The 15,349-nt window shown below is 41.1% G+C and overlaps 1 protein-coding gene across 4 annotated transcripts in view; it reads left to right on the forward strand.

Moving 5' to 3' along the window:
* The window catches only part of LOC134511030 (sodium channel protein type 5 subunit alpha-like), a 222,399-nt gene extending 207,743 nt beyond the window's left edge, over positions 1-14,656 (forward strand). For all 4 annotated transcript variants that reach the window (XM_063324350.1, XM_063324347.1, XM_063324349.1 and 1 more), the window contains 5 exons: positions 4,250-4,303; positions 6,348-6,489; positions 7,225-7,325; positions 7,809-8,079; positions 9,829-14,656. In XM_063324350.1, the coding sequence (XP_063180420.1) occupies positions 4,250-4,303; positions 6,348-6,489; positions 7,225-7,325; positions 7,809-8,079; positions 9,829-11,063 (1,803 nt within the window). In that variant the 3' untranslated portion in view covers positions 11,064-14,656. The remainder of the gene's footprint in view (positions 1-4,249; positions 4,304-6,347; positions 6,490-7,224; positions 7,326-7,808; positions 8,080-9,828) is intronic.
* The last annotated feature ends 693 nt before the right edge of the window (positions 14,657-15,349 follow it).

Consider the following 15,349-nt stretch of genomic DNA (forward strand, 5'->3'; position numbering starts at 1 on the left):
TGGATCTCCTTTGCCCGACTGCAGCCGAGGCGTGTCGGTTACAGGTGCTCCTTGCCAAATACGCTCCATAAGGGGTCACATTTCATGAGCAAAGCACCGTAGGAATTGCAGGGGATCAGTTAACAGCTCAGCTCTCCTAAAGAGACAGACACATCCACGCATCTTTGTGCACGCTGAGACACTGCGCCGCAATGATGAGATAAGCGTTTTGGTTACAACCCTCCGGGATCCAAAAATATGAGCTTTTAAGTGGGACTTGTCTTTTGACTGTTGACATTTTCAGCTGCTCCAACGCACTCTTTAAGTGACTCTGAAGTTACCTTTGGATGCCTGAATGTGTCTGAAATCCAAATGGAAATACGAAAAACAAATCTGTCTGCCTAATGTTCTGTCTTCACTTCTACAGCATCCTTGAAAGAAATGAGAAGTTGCTACTATGGAAACTTTAAGGCTTACTACTGTCCAGAGCCAAACTTTCTGACAGTGTAGTTGAGAACCGCATGAAACTTTCCCCAAATATCCTTTGCTCTTTTCCTACTTTGTTTAGGATCCATCAGGCTGTTCTGAAGGTGCCACTTTGAATTAACAAGCCTCAGAAAACATTCACCTGAAGCGGTCAGTCAAGTTTCAAGCTTCTCCAACTAACAAGCGGGCTGCCTCACAACAGATTACTGAAATAGGAGGTAGTCTCTGCTCACCCTACAAGCAAGAGAAATGCCTCATTCACAGGGAGGAAAAGATCTTTATTATCACGACTTTTTAATTTTCAAGAAGGATGATTCACTCTTCTGGGGATTTAACACCCTTAACACCCCAATCTATTAGGAAAAAATTATTGCTACAACCCAGTGCTTCAGTAATGCTTCTTCTATATTCCCAGAATTGCTTTGCCGATCACAGCATAAATCTGTATTTGAGCTGAACAAAGAAATATCTTAAATTTCCAGTAGGAGTTTTGCATTTCCCTTGCAGAATCTTTCCCTTCTTGTTATGATCACCTCCACGTATTTTTTGCAACATAGCAATCCATTGCAGAACACCAAGAAAACAAGTGGTCTGTCACACACCATCTGGCCTGCTTGGAAAAGCTCTCCTTAGACGGGAACAGGCTTACATCTAATATGTCCTACAACTCTTTGTCACTCTGGGACTCCAGATAAGGAACGGGAAGATAACAGAAGCACTCCTAGACTGGTAGAGCAATCAGGAGCTGTAGAGTTAAATGGACTCCTCGTGCCAGGTTCGAAGTCATGACTGAGCTCGTAAATCAGCTACAAAACGGTCATGAGACAGCGGCGTGTGTCTAAAGTTACGGAGTTACAAAATCTCTTGCACTTGTGTATACCGTAATGCTAGATTTTACTTTCACGGGGGATGCAAAATGTACAAAAAAAAAAATCTGTGCTTCTGAACCAACCCTGTGCAGCAGGGTAGATTTCTCCAAATCTGTCCAAAGATGAGGACTAAGTAGGATTCGCATGAGGAATTCCTGGTGGAAATTCAAGGGGAGCAGAGGCAGTGCCCTTGGAACCCGCGTAGCCCAGCACGGTGCAGACTTCTGGGGTGCTCTGGTGGATCCAGTCCTGGGGGCTGCCCTCCCCGGCAAAGCATTTTAAAGCAAAACAAACAGAAAACAAATGTTTGGTATAAAATTGCTGCTACGATGAAACTGAACAAGCTGAAAAATTCAACAGAAAAGCCAGCAGATAGTGGAGTTAGCGTCGCCAACTTAAATATGTGTAGTTTGGCTGTACCGTTGGTGGCTCTGTTTCAGCTTTCAGAAGTTTCTCTCGACAACAGTCACGCTTAAAGAAGCATTTCGGAAATGCGAAGACCAGTGTATCTGCCATCAAAAGCAGCCATTTTTGTTGCACTGTTGCAGTCCTTTCCTAGAAAAAAAAAACCAAAAAAACCAAACAAAACCACAACAACCTCACAGATTTAAAGGCTTCTTTTATTTTAAGGCGCCATTTGGTTATACAATAGATGGTTTGAGGGCAGCTAGTGCCACCCCACCTATCCTCCTCCCCGCTAATTTACTGCATTGCAGCTCTAACCACCAGTCAGATAACAAAATGTAATCCCATCCCAAGATGAGTTTATCGGTAGATAATCTCATCACATGACAGTTTCAGTAGAAAATGGTGTTTCTCTGGATAGCTTCCAGGCAGGATAATATCACAAACACTCCCATGAAGATTTTGTCACTTCCTTATCCAGAGTGTAAGTGGTTACTAATTCCAGATAAATAATTTCTTTCCCCAGTGTTATATTTCTTTCATTCTCAGTATCTTTTACCCTCTGACGATGAAGTGTCTAGGAAGGCTTTCCAGAAGCCCTGTGGATTTTTAATTCTCTTACTTCTGGACAACTGGGCAACACAGAAAATTGCAGTACTTTATTCTCTTAATATATATTTTTGTCAGATCACTTCATCATCTGTTGTCACGATAAACCACGGTGCCTTGCAGTAGAGTCTCTTGTGTCTGTGGTACACATGGAGGGGTAAAATAGCTACTCAAGAGAAAAGATTTCCTCCCAAGTGGGAGAAAAGTACAGGCTAAGATCATATCGTTTTGTGTGGATTTCTTGTTTCATCCCGTCCACCATTCCCGAATGGCACTTTGAGCTGGAAGCTGCAAGTGACTGTAATGACACCAGAAAATCTTTCATCAGATTAGAAAGAGAAGAGCAAAAAAGGAAAATGTTAGAACAGTTAAGGAGGATCAGCATGACGGGTTCAAATAATTATTTGTTTCAATAAAACTGGTGATCATTCCTGTAAACACTTCTGAAGTGTTTTTTAACACACAGTACCATGGAATAGATTTTCCAAAGGACTCTGATTTGGGGAGTTTAGTCTCTTTCCATCAGTAGATAAAAATGAATGTAACCTTTCAAACATTATTTAATATAAACTTCCATGTGAAATACGGCTGACCTCTTGTACAACATTTTCCTTTGGCTCAGCGGCCTGCAGAGGGAAATGGGAAGGCAGCGTTACCTCCAGGACTTAATTTAATAATGGAGAGTGTATAATAGAGCATTTCTAAAAATGCTGGATCTACCTAGCTTGACACAAATACCTGGGTTTCTCCTGGGAACCACTGGCCAAATTCCTATTAATGTTATCTGGAATTGCATGCCTACACACCAGGAGAAAATTCAACCTAAGTGTCAGTAGGATGCCAAAAAATATTGGGCGTGGGTCTTTTGTGCACACTAGTGTAAATCTGACTAAAAGAATAAATATAGAAATGGCTCGTTTTCTGTTCACGCTGATTTTAAATCCAAGGTAAGTCTAAACGGGTCAGAAGTCAAAAGAGAAACAACCCCAGAGAATGAATATAAACTAATATAAAGGCAATGTGGCGTAGGCCAGAGACAGACCTAATGCCAGGTACGTTTGGCATCAGGCTGTGTCTAATGAGAGGCATATATGGAGAGCAAAGACTCATGGTTTTGCTACAGAATGGTAAAAAAATCACTTCTACTTTCTTCTCCTCGCAATATTGTCACTGCCCTTTCGTCGCTGCAGATTCCAGTAAGAGACGCTGACTTCTGTGGAATCTCTCCTTGTTTAAACAATTAAAAAAAAAAAAATTAAAACTCCTGATTTAAATAAATAAATAAATAAATGGAAATCTGAACAGTAAAGCAGATTAAGTTTCCAGGGCCAGGCTCGCAGCAGGTGCTGATTGCCTTTGCTCCTTTCAAGTCAGCTGTGATTTACGCGACTCCCTGGGCTTTGACATTGCCTGGATTTACCCCATTTTAAAAGAGGGCAGGATCCGGTGTAGTCACTGCTCGTCAGTCTGAACAGGCGATATGGGTGGGATCATCTCACCTGGGCCGAGACGTGCGCAGGACAGCACTCTGGGTTGTGCTGTGTGGCCGTATCTCTTCATTACTTGAAATTCTTAAGGTCAAAACTTCCAAAGATTTAATTGCCTTGTTTTCTCTCCTTTTTAAAATATCTTTTAAAAACCTCTGTTTTCTCCCTACAACTGCAGAAAATCAGAAAACAATGAATGAGAGAATCCAGGGGAAAAGCATTCTGGAATGACTTTAAATGTCTAAATGAACATAAACTTGTGTATACATATTGCTTTAAAGGAGAGGCAATTCATTAACTGTGAAGAACATGCTCAACGCTGCATTTTAAAAGCTCATCACAGAGGTGATATCATCATTTCAAGATCTGCTCATTGTATATACTTAATTATGTATTTTGTGGGGTTTTTTTCAGGCCACATTTAAAGGTTGGATGGATATTATGTATGCAGCAGTGGATTCACGAGAGGTAGGTCACACCAAGGAAATGAATAATTTCCTTTCCCATTGACTTTTGTCGTATTGACGGTGTTTAACAACTACAATTTAAAAAAAAAATAGATGCAGGTTGCCAGTCCCTGTCTTACTCTGGTTGAGACGGTTGCAGACCTTCATTTTTTGCAGCTGGTACCGAAGCAAGACCCTGAGATTAAAACAAATGTTGCCCCCAGTTCTACACAAATGATTTAACTATTCGTACGGCAAAACTCCCAGCACAGAGCGGCACCTCCAGGGTGAAACTGAGTCTACCAAGGCCCTAAATTGTCCTCTCTGTTTCTTCCACTCTCGCTGTTCACTGTCATATTTTCCACGCATCTAACTTCTGATAATAGAACCTCTTTAAAAGCGCTGGGTTTAAATTATATTCCTCTGTAACCCACACAGAATCATAGAATCTTCATGGTTGGAAAGGACCTTTGAGATCATTGAGTCCAACCAAACAACCTACAATCTCTGCCACTACAGCATGCCCTGAAGTGCCACATCTAGACGTTTCTTAAACACCTCTAGGGATGGTGACTCAGCCACCTCCCTGGGCAGGCTGTTCCAGTGCCTGACCACTCTTTCAGTAAAGTAATTCCTCCTAATATCTAATCTAAACCTCCCCTGCCGCAACTTCAGACCATTTCCTCTGGTCTTGTCATTCTTCACCTGGGAGAAGAGGCCAACACCCACCTCTCTACAGCCTCCTTTCAGGTAGTTGTAGAGGGCAATGAGGTCTCCCCTCAGCCTCCTCTTCTCCAAGCTAAACATGCCCAGCTCCCTCAGCCTCTCCTCATATGACCTGGTCTTACATGCTCACCCCTCCTTATATCTTCACTTTGGACAAGTTGCTTCTCTGCAACCAGCTTCCAGCTCTGGCTTGAGATGTGCTGGAGCTCTGGGTGCTTGTGACTGCCCAGTTCTTACCTGAATCCTGTTCAGCTTTCAGGTTTCCTTAAAAAAAGGCATTTTCCTTCCTACATCACATGCGGTTTGTTTATTTTTTATTGAAGGACCTGTTGGCTCCTTTCCCTCTTTTGATAATATTAAAGGAGCAAGATGAGGCTTTGAGCAGCCTGGTCTAGTGGGAGGTGTCCCTGCCCACGGCAGGGGGATTGGAACTGATGATCTTTAAGGTCCCTTCCAACCCAAACCATTCTATGATTCTATGACTCTAAGATTACACTTACTGTCAGTTTTTGAGGTAGCTGTCTGGTACTGGGAATTTGACAGGCTGAATTGAGTAACAGGGAGTCGAGCCCTAAATGGAAGAATAAGGGGTGGAAAAACCTGGTGGCACCATAGGGGCAGAGAGCTACATTTGCATAACATAACTCATGGTGTTCATTTATTCTTGTACTACTTGTATACGTGGGCGAATCCCCGCTGCTGAATGAAACGCGTGGGTTGCACACGAGAAAATACAGTGTTTAGGGAAATGGGAGCTTCTGGCATCTTGATTAGATACCTGGAGCTGGTGGGGCCAATCTGAGCAGTTTTGCCAGACCTGATACCTGTGATTTGAGGCTATCAGACTGCATTGCTCAGTCCTTCAGCAAGAGATCTTTTTTATTTCTACTCCTCATAAAAGGAAGATCGTGCTTCTAAATATACTGAGTCTCAATACAGTGTTTTTCAGTAGCATGTAATTATACTGCGATCGTACCTTTGCTTTTTATAAGTACCATTAGTTGATATAAGATTAGGGATAATCAGAAAATTGATTCTTTTCCCCTTCTGGGTTCCGACTGAGCACATTTTATAGGATTTATTCTGAAGTTGCACTTTCTGAAGCAGCGCGACTGCTGTGACAGGGTTGTGAAATGTAGCTGAAATGACCGTGGCATCGCAGATGCCAGCAGTAAACTTCAAACAGAGACGGAGGAGCGCTGACTCTGCTAGTGGGTGTTACACTGTTTTTCCTCTTTCATAATCTTTATTGTCAATGGATAGTTTTATTTTAACTGCATTAATATTGTGATATGTGCAGAGACGGTGTCATTTTCGCCTCTTCCCTTTTCCATTTGCAGTGTGAGGAGCAGCCTGAATGGGAATGTAATTTATACATGTACCTGTACTTTGTGATTTTCATCATCTTCGGGTCTTTCTTCACGCTGAACCTCTTCATTGGTGTCATCATTGACAATTTTAACCAACAAAAGAAAAAGATAAGTAGTGCATATGCTACACGTCACCCTGTGATTGCAGAGACCAGGGCAAGGGAGAGAGTTACAGGCAGCGGCTTTGCCATATATCTCATAGGCTTGAGACTGGCATTGACGGAACAGCCGCAGAAACCGTCTTGCAGGACTTTCACACGAGCATAGTTGTAGCAGCCCCTAATCTCCCCACAGGGTGAGTGTCCTCAAAATACAGGCTGGGGGATTATATACCCCACAGAAAGCAGTGAAGCAGCTCCACGCAGATGGGATCTCCCACACAAGCTCTGCCCCGGTGTCCCCCGTGCACAAACACCACCGTCCTTTGGAGAGGTGCAACCTGTTCTCCTCAACCCATCACCGCCCCACACCAGGGTGCAGCCGGGGCCAGGGAGGAGCAGCCTGGCCTGAGAGCTGTGTTTCTCACTGCTTTGTAGGCTCTAAACAAAGGGCTGAGGTTCTTACATTTTCCCTTCTCACCCTGGGCCTACCTCAAGCGCAGACAGAACCTGAGTCTTGCTCCTCAGGAGCCACTGCTCCTGTCTGCATTGCTCTGTGTCTCCTGCCCTTCTCCTCCATGCAACAAGCAGCTCCCAGCGCGCATCTCATCAAGCCCTTAGATATTTTGATGAAAACTACATGAAAAGGGAAATAAGAAAATAGAAGAGGATGCAGCCCTGAACTTTGGATGGAGGCAATGGAGGTCTTTTCATCAAAAGTAATAGCTTTATTCTTACCCTATACTTAGGTGGCCAAGACATCTTTATGACAGAAGAACAGAAAAAGTATTACAATGCAATGAAAAAGCTGGGATCTAAGAAACCTCAAAAGCCAATCCCAAGGCCACTGGTAAGAATGGCGTAATTCAGCTGAATTACGTGAGCTGAATATTTATCTAATAGAATGAATGCAACTCAACTGCCCGGTGTAGGAAGGGTGATCACTTCCAGGTGAAAACCACTTAGTATTTATATGTTTTGATTTTGGACAGTATTTGCAAGTGCAGTGACCTGTGTGGTACGAAATTCCCATTGTTCTGCAATATTGACTAAAAGTTCAATTTACATATGCAGTCATGGCAGTGGCCACATGCCTGCATTGAATGAATTCATGGCCCCAGTCCAAGGTCTTTTTTCAGTAGTTCCAAGAAGCATTAGGAGTAATTGGGTTTGAAAACACTATCATCCAGCCATTCGTCATCATCTTTATGAAGTTCTAATCAGCAGCAGTACATTGTCTATTTTCCTCTACTTTCTGATCAATCCGGAGACAATGATGTCATCATTTTGACAGTGTTCAAATTTCCTAACTAAATCTTCTCCTTTCCTCCAGAACAAATACCAAGGTTTTATTTTTGATGTCGTCTCAAAACAAGCCTTTGATGTCTCCATCATGATTCTCATCTGCCTTAACATGGTTACCATGATGGTGGAAACAGATGACCAAAGTCAAGAAAAAGTGAACATCCTCCATAAAATCAACATGCTTTTTGTCGCCATCTTCACTGGGGAGTGCATCATCAAAATGCTGGCTCTGCGACACTACTACTTCACCAATGGCTGGAACATATTTGACTTTGTCGTCGTGATTCTGTCTATCGTAGGTAGGTGAATCTGGATTTTCACCCAAACTCCAAAGTTAAAAAGGCAGACATAAATTTAATTAGACAAAGTTGAAGGCTTTGTGCAATATAATAGACTTTCAACTCAGAGACTTAGATCCTAAGCATTTTATTTAAAATATTTAAACGATGCAACATAATACTGCCTGACAATAACTTGTGTAATAAGTGAAATTATGAGGTTTATCACACCACAATATTAATTTCAACGTACATTTGGTGGTTACCGGTGATAAAACATGGTCCAGAACTGGCACCATACACTTAACCCCAGTTCTGAGTAACAGCAGAAGACAGAGAAGTAAAACAGCCACGTGAAAAAGGCACATGCAGAGTGCTGTTGTTTTGCTATTTACTTTTTATTACATCAGTGTGAAATAGCCCTTCAGGGCAGGTTTGGGCAGATGCAGTGAGTCTGGCTGTTCTCAGCCCTGTTGTCTCTGGAGCTCTGAATCCTCATCTACCAAAGGGATGAAATGGAGAGAAACAGTTTTATTGTTAATTTGTGCCTTTTGCTGTCCTGCAGCCCCAGCCATAGATCGTATGTTAGGTGCTACAGAAATGCAGGTCAAATGTGAATCTGAAAGCCTGCCAAAAGAGTTTTCATGCAAGTTGGAAATAAAGTAGCAACTGGAAGATGATCAACTGATCCAGTGAGCCGAAGGAACTCAGAAATTTGGCTCTTCCTATATAGTTTCCATTTTGAAGGAGGGAATAGATGAAAGAAAAAGTGTCATGTTAGGAAGACAGAGCCACCTTCTTATTGACTGGTGCTCCTGTTGCTCTAAACTCTCTCTGGTGCACTGAGGAACCTGCAAGATCCCAATGCAGGAGATCTCTGGTGCCCAGAGAGCAGCCTGTGCTTTGGGGACCTCGGACTACCTGGATTTCACAGATTTGGGTCACCCAATGCAGCTGTCATCAGAGCCTTGATGCCGGCTGCTCTGGATATGCCCATAGCAGCCGGTTAACCAGAGCTGTCACGTTGCTGCCCCATGATCAGCCAGGTCATTTCAGTGTCAGAGGAGGTGGGCCATGCCAGTGAGCCCTCTTCCAGTCTGGGCTGGAAGACATGAGCTCAGCACGGCTCAGTGCAGCCAGGGACTGTTGGCATTAGACGATTTGGAGCAAGCTGCTCTGTTTCTGCAGGAAGAGTTTAGCTGCAGGGATGCAAGCTCATTTCCTTGCTAGTCTTAGCCCTTAGTTCCCTCCCAGCCCATCAGGGAAACTGGAAAAATTAATAAGCAAGCAAGCAACAAAGTGTATTTCCAGTAGGAACCTGCGCTGTTCCGGTGGTGACTTGGAAAAACAGGCCCAGCCCATCAGCATTCCAGTGCTGACTCGCTAACATTTTACAGACAAAAATATTGTCATATTAGTAAAATTCTGACCAGCTATAGTCAGGGTAAACTTCTCAGGTGAGTCGTGGCCAAAAGCTGGAGATATCTGTGTCCTGTCTCAGTTGATCCTGGTTTCTCATTCCCAGTAGATAAGCTTTCCCTTAATAAAACTGCCGCTACCATTGGCACCTTTGCTCATGGTCTCAACAAAGTTTGCATGGACTAAATGGGCACGACAACGCAAAGGACAATGCCATTCCCTTTATCATGTGTCTTCCAATCTGGGGAATTTTTCATTGGTTTTGTCCGTAATCCTTACTGATTGCTTTAAAGGGAAGCCTGGGGTTATTTCCCATGTACTAAATCGCTGTTTGTCTCTTTTCTTTTCAAGGCACCGTACTTTCTGACATCATCCAGAAATATTTCTTCTCTCCCACACTCTTCAGAGTCATTCGCTTGGCTCGGATTGGCCGAATCCTAAGACTCATCCGAGGAGCCAAAGGAATTCGAACTCTCCTGTTTGCCTTAATGATGTCCCTACCTGCTCTGTTCAACATTGGCCTCTTGCTTTTTCTGGTCATGTTCATTTATGCCATTTTTGGCATGGCTAACTTTGCCTATGTTAAGAAGGAGTATGGGATTGATGACATGTTCAACTTCCAAACCTTTGCTAACAGCATGCTCTGTCTCTTCCAAATCACCACGTCAGCTGGCTGGGATGGTCTTCTCAATCCTATTTTAAACACCGGACCACCGTATTGCGACCCAAACCTTCCGAATGCAAATGGTTCAAAGGGAGACTGCGGAAGCCCTGCCGTAGGGATTTTATTCTTTGTAACTTATATCATTATATCATTTCTCATTGTTGTAAACATGTATATAGCCATTATTTTAGAGAACTTCAGTGTAGCCACTGAGGAAAGTACAGAGCCTCTAAGCGAGGATGATTTTGATATGTTCTATGAAATCTGGGAGAAGTTTGACCCTGAAGCCACTCAGTTTATTGAGTATTCTGCACTTTCAGACTTTGCAGATGCGCTGTCAGAACCTTTGCGCATAGCGAAACCAAACAAAATCAAACTCATCGCAATGGACCTGCCCATGGTCAGTGGAGACAGGATCCATTGCTTGGATATTTTGTTTGCTTTTACAAAAAGGGTGCTAGGAGAATCTGGAGAGATGGATGCCCTTAAAATACAGATGGAAGAAAAGTTCATGGCGGCAAATCCATCTAAGATCTCTTACGAACCGATTACAACAACTCTCAGACGGAAACAAGAAGAGGTCTCCGCCATTGTCATCCAGCGGGCCTACAGGAGACATTTGTTTCGGCGCTCCATGAAGCAGGCATCTTATTTGTACCGGCACAGAACTTTTGATGGCAGCATCCTCGAGGACGATGCACCCGAGAAGGAGGGTCTTATTGCGTTCATGATGAACGAAAACTACGGCAGGCCAATAGACAAATCAGAAACTCTGTCCTCCACGTCTTTCCCTCCATCCTACGACAGCGTCACCAGAGGCACGAGTGATAATCTCCAGCTGAAGATGACGGACTCGAGCAAAAGCGATGAGGCTATAGATTGTCTTCTCTCGCCAGACAAGGATAAAGAATCAATTGTTTAAATGTTTGTTTAGAATGCTTTAAAATAATGTTTACAGAATGTAATGCTGTAACTACACAATGATTGAAGCAGCCTTCTTATTAAAAATTAGTTGCAAAAGAAACAATGGAGTTTTTACCCTTAACTACAGGAGTCTAATAAGTAAGTCATATAACCTTTGACCCTGCTCTTTTCTGACTTGGCTCAATATTTATATTTATATATGCACAGGAAGAATCTTTGCAGGGTCATAGCGGTTATATCAATGGTGTGAATAAGAATATGCTAGACTGTAAAACAGTAAACACAGTGTATATCTATCCACAGATAAAGCCTGGCTGTATACATTCATTTAAGGTCTTACTCATATTAGTGTGTTTACTTATGGCAATGTATGACCTTGCATTCTAAAAAGAAAAAAAAAAATATCACAGCTGCTGTAGCAAAATGTAACACTTACTGTATATGTTGTGAATGGTCTTTCATAAATTTATTATATTTGATATTTTTTTACTTAAAAAAAAAAAAAAAGTCTCTTTTTCCATGGAGATTAATGATCCTTACACTCTTCATGATGAACTCTGAGTCAAGGTAATAGGAACTTGCGGGATTCCCATCGTTTGAAGAGGAATGTTGTTGCAAAGTAGACTATCAAATGAGCAACATTTTCACTGTTTATTACACTAAGCCCTCCCTCTTGGGACTTGCAACTGCTCATCAGCAGAAATACAAAAAAAAAAAAAACAAAACAGAGAAGGAAATAATGTCAAAATAATGAGAGAAATGGCTTGTTCTATCCTTCAGGAAACTAGACAGCAATGGATTCTGTTTGTAAAACTGTTAATAAAAGCACTAATTTTTTAGTATGTTTCAAGAATCTGCTTTGAATACCGCAGTCAAACTCGCCATAGAAGTAGTGCATCACGTTTGTGTGTAGTGCTCCAAAAGCACCATCTACGCTGGCAAAGTTTCTGTTAAGGTAGTGGGATAGGTTACGTTTTCCCCAGGAACACTGAGCTAAGCAGCCTTATTGGAAACTCCGAGCATCAATATTACTCCAAAAATACTACAACTACTACTACTACTACTACTAATAATAATAATAAAATCAACGCCAATTGGATCGAGCAGAACAGCTGCGCCAGTGTGATCAAGAAGGTGGGAGGGGAATTGCCTCTGGATCTGTACATAAATTTTGAGGTTTTGAATCCTTTCTACTCAGTGTCCATCTTTCATTTTCTCAGATGGTACAGTTAAATTACTGGGGAAGGACGAGAAATACAGGAACCAATAAAAAGAATCTACTAGAAAATGGATATATTCTCATTCCTGTAGGCAAAGTAATATTTACAGTTGATGCGTTCATCAGCTTCAGGCCAAAGAAATGACAGTGGGGTGAAAGATGGATGTGTGGCTGTAGAAAAGTATTAGAGGTTTTACATGCTAACGTAGATTATTATTTATTATTAAACTTTATATAAAACAGCCTCGATAGAGTGTGAGAAAGTATTTATGGAATATAGAGACAAGTCCATCGTTACAGACAAGTTCTTTCTTTTTCACTTTCAGACTGATTGTACTTGGGTTTGGTTGGACTTCACGGAAAATCTTGAGATTTCTGTAATTAGCCATTGCACTTTAAGGAAGAGTAATTGTGCTTTTCTCCTTGGAGAAGCAACGATATCAAGAATGTATTTAAGGTGTATTGTCATTGACATTTAGTTACATCCCAGGTTGTAAAGGAGTAAAAATTCACATGGGGTTGGCAACAAGAATTTAAGCGACATGTTACAGTCAAGTTTATTTATGGCCATTGTTATCTGTCCTCTAAACAAGTCAGAACATTTAAAGACAACATGTCAAAAGGATGACGATGTATCTGTGTAAATACGGGCTAATATATTCTCTCCGTTCATTGAGAGGTGTCTCAGGCATTCACTTGAGAGTGGTCTATCGGTTAATTCAGAGGATTTGCCATCAGGATTCCTGGGGTCTATTCCTGATCCTTACTACACGATTTTTAGGCAAATAATTTAACCCATCTGTGCCTCAGTTTACCCATCTGTAAAATGGGGATAATAATACTTACCTACCTCACAGGGGTGTTGTAAGACTTTCTGGTTGCAAAGTGCTATAAGGGAATGAAACGTACTATATAAGTATTATTATAATCATGCTCTCTTGCCCTTTTAACCCCATGTCTATGGTGTATAACATAGGGCTGTTCCTCTGGAGATTTTGTTGCCTTTAAATCTTGTATGTAATTAGATTCTAACTTAAGGGAACGACTCTTATGTTCCTTAAAGTGAATATACTCTTTATTCTTTCCTCTCTCCCCATCCCTAACCCCCTCCACAAAACCAACATTGCTCAAGGCTTCTCAAATTAGAGAAACTTTATACAGAATCCCCGTGTATTTATGCTGTAATGTTATTCTGACTGTACATATCACCCAGAAAGAGTATGCGATTTTTATATTTATATGCATATATATATATATATACACACACACATACGTATATCTATACATATATATGTATCTTGTGAGTTTATAGAGTGGCTGACACTCAGAGGACACGACTTACTGATTAAAATGTTTTCTTCTCAATGGGATTTATTGATCATTAGCAACGAGCTGCTGCCTATAATGAAACTGTTTAATTAGAAAATAGTATGTTCATTGCTTGCTGAACAAGCATTTGTTGGCTGACAACTGGTAAAATTATTTTCCTTTCAAAGCTTTAGAATAAAAAAAGAGGGAAAAATACTAAAAAAAAGGAGCATTTCTTATGTGATTTTTTTTTCACATACAATATAGACTGTTCAAAACCCAAGGAAAAAGCCAGCCTGCAGTCAGCAGTGCAGGGCTGGTCATGCTGTTTTAAAAATATTTTAATTATTTGCAACTTACATTAGAAAATATTCAACTGATGTTCTTATTAAGAGTCAAGCCCAGTGACGAACGGGGATGTAATGGGACAATGAGCTGGTCACTGATTATGAGAAAAGCTCTTCCTCTGGTCATTTCACCCTTGCGTTGAACATGTTATTGTCCTTGCTGTGAGACCCTGTAGTACTGATGCAATTACAAACGGTTCTGTCTGCTACCCAAAACCTGTAAAAAAAAAAAGTCATAATGCAAAAAAAAAAAATCTGAAAGAGGGTCTTAACTATAGATGTTTACAGTGCGACTTTCTAAAACTGAATTGTAAATTACTTTCAAAACCTTTGTATCTGGAAGGTTGGTTTTCTATTGGGTTTTCTATTGTTTTGGGGCACGTCTCTTTAGAGCTGAAGAGGGAATGGGATCTTTGTACGGTATGCAGAACTCCCCTCAAAAACTTCAAATAACCTCACTTGCAGATCTTTATTAATGGAGATGCCGATCCAAGTCTAGCAGTGATACAACCTCCCGGCGCAGTGATTTAGTTAAAGACACTAACTCAATAGTTGGCCCACACTGTCTATAAGCCTGGTGAGTGCTACCATTTTTTTTCTGTTGATTTGCTCAATAAAGGCTACCACATGAATCACTCAAGCTACGAAAAGAGCAAGGAAAATATCAGCCAATATCATAGGACATATTAAGCTGTTTGTACCTGGAAAAAATCAAGTTTATTATGTTTCTTTATTAAATAAATAAGGATAACAAATATTTCCTGTGCCTTTTTTTTTTGTTTTGTTTTATTTATTTTATCAACATTTATGTTATGATTTCTCTGACTCTTTTTCAGCACGTTTGTTTGGGAAGCGCATGATGACTTTTGTTAGAAGTCTTGTTAACAATAAACCCTCCAGTTCGTCTTGAATTGTAAGGCTAACTACAGGGCATTAAAGGCTTCAGCCAAAGCTTGTTGAAATCGATGGAGAATTTCTGGGTACTTCAGATGGATTTGAAGCAGACTCGAAAGCTTGTCTTAAAAAACAGTAATTTATAGAATGAGCCCAGCATTGTTATTTCAACCCATCGTGCCTGGTAGAATTAGCTGGAGGAGGAAGGGTTTTACTGTAAACATGGGATCCCACCTAGAGATTGTAAAAAATATTAAAAAAATGAGGTTTTCTTAACAGTAATATGGATGTCTTTCCAGTTTAACTATATTCATTTGCATTTTAGTTATTATTTTATTAGTTATATGTTAAAATTTGTACTAAAAATAGAGTAACATCCTTCCCAACACATGCACGCCTCAATCCTGGAAGGAGCTTCCAAAGGGACATGGACAACCCTTAGCTGTTACCAGCAATGATTGAATCAGCCTTATCTTCACCCAGGCCAGCACCAATTTGGTTACCCTGTGTCAGTGC

Source organism: Chroicocephalus ridibundus, chromosome 2 (genome assembly GCF_963924245.1).
Source record: "Chroicocephalus ridibundus chromosome 2, bChrRid1.1, whole genome shotgun sequence".
Taxonomy (NCBI): domain Eukaryota; kingdom Metazoa; phylum Chordata; class Aves; order Charadriiformes; family Laridae; genus Chroicocephalus; species Chroicocephalus ridibundus.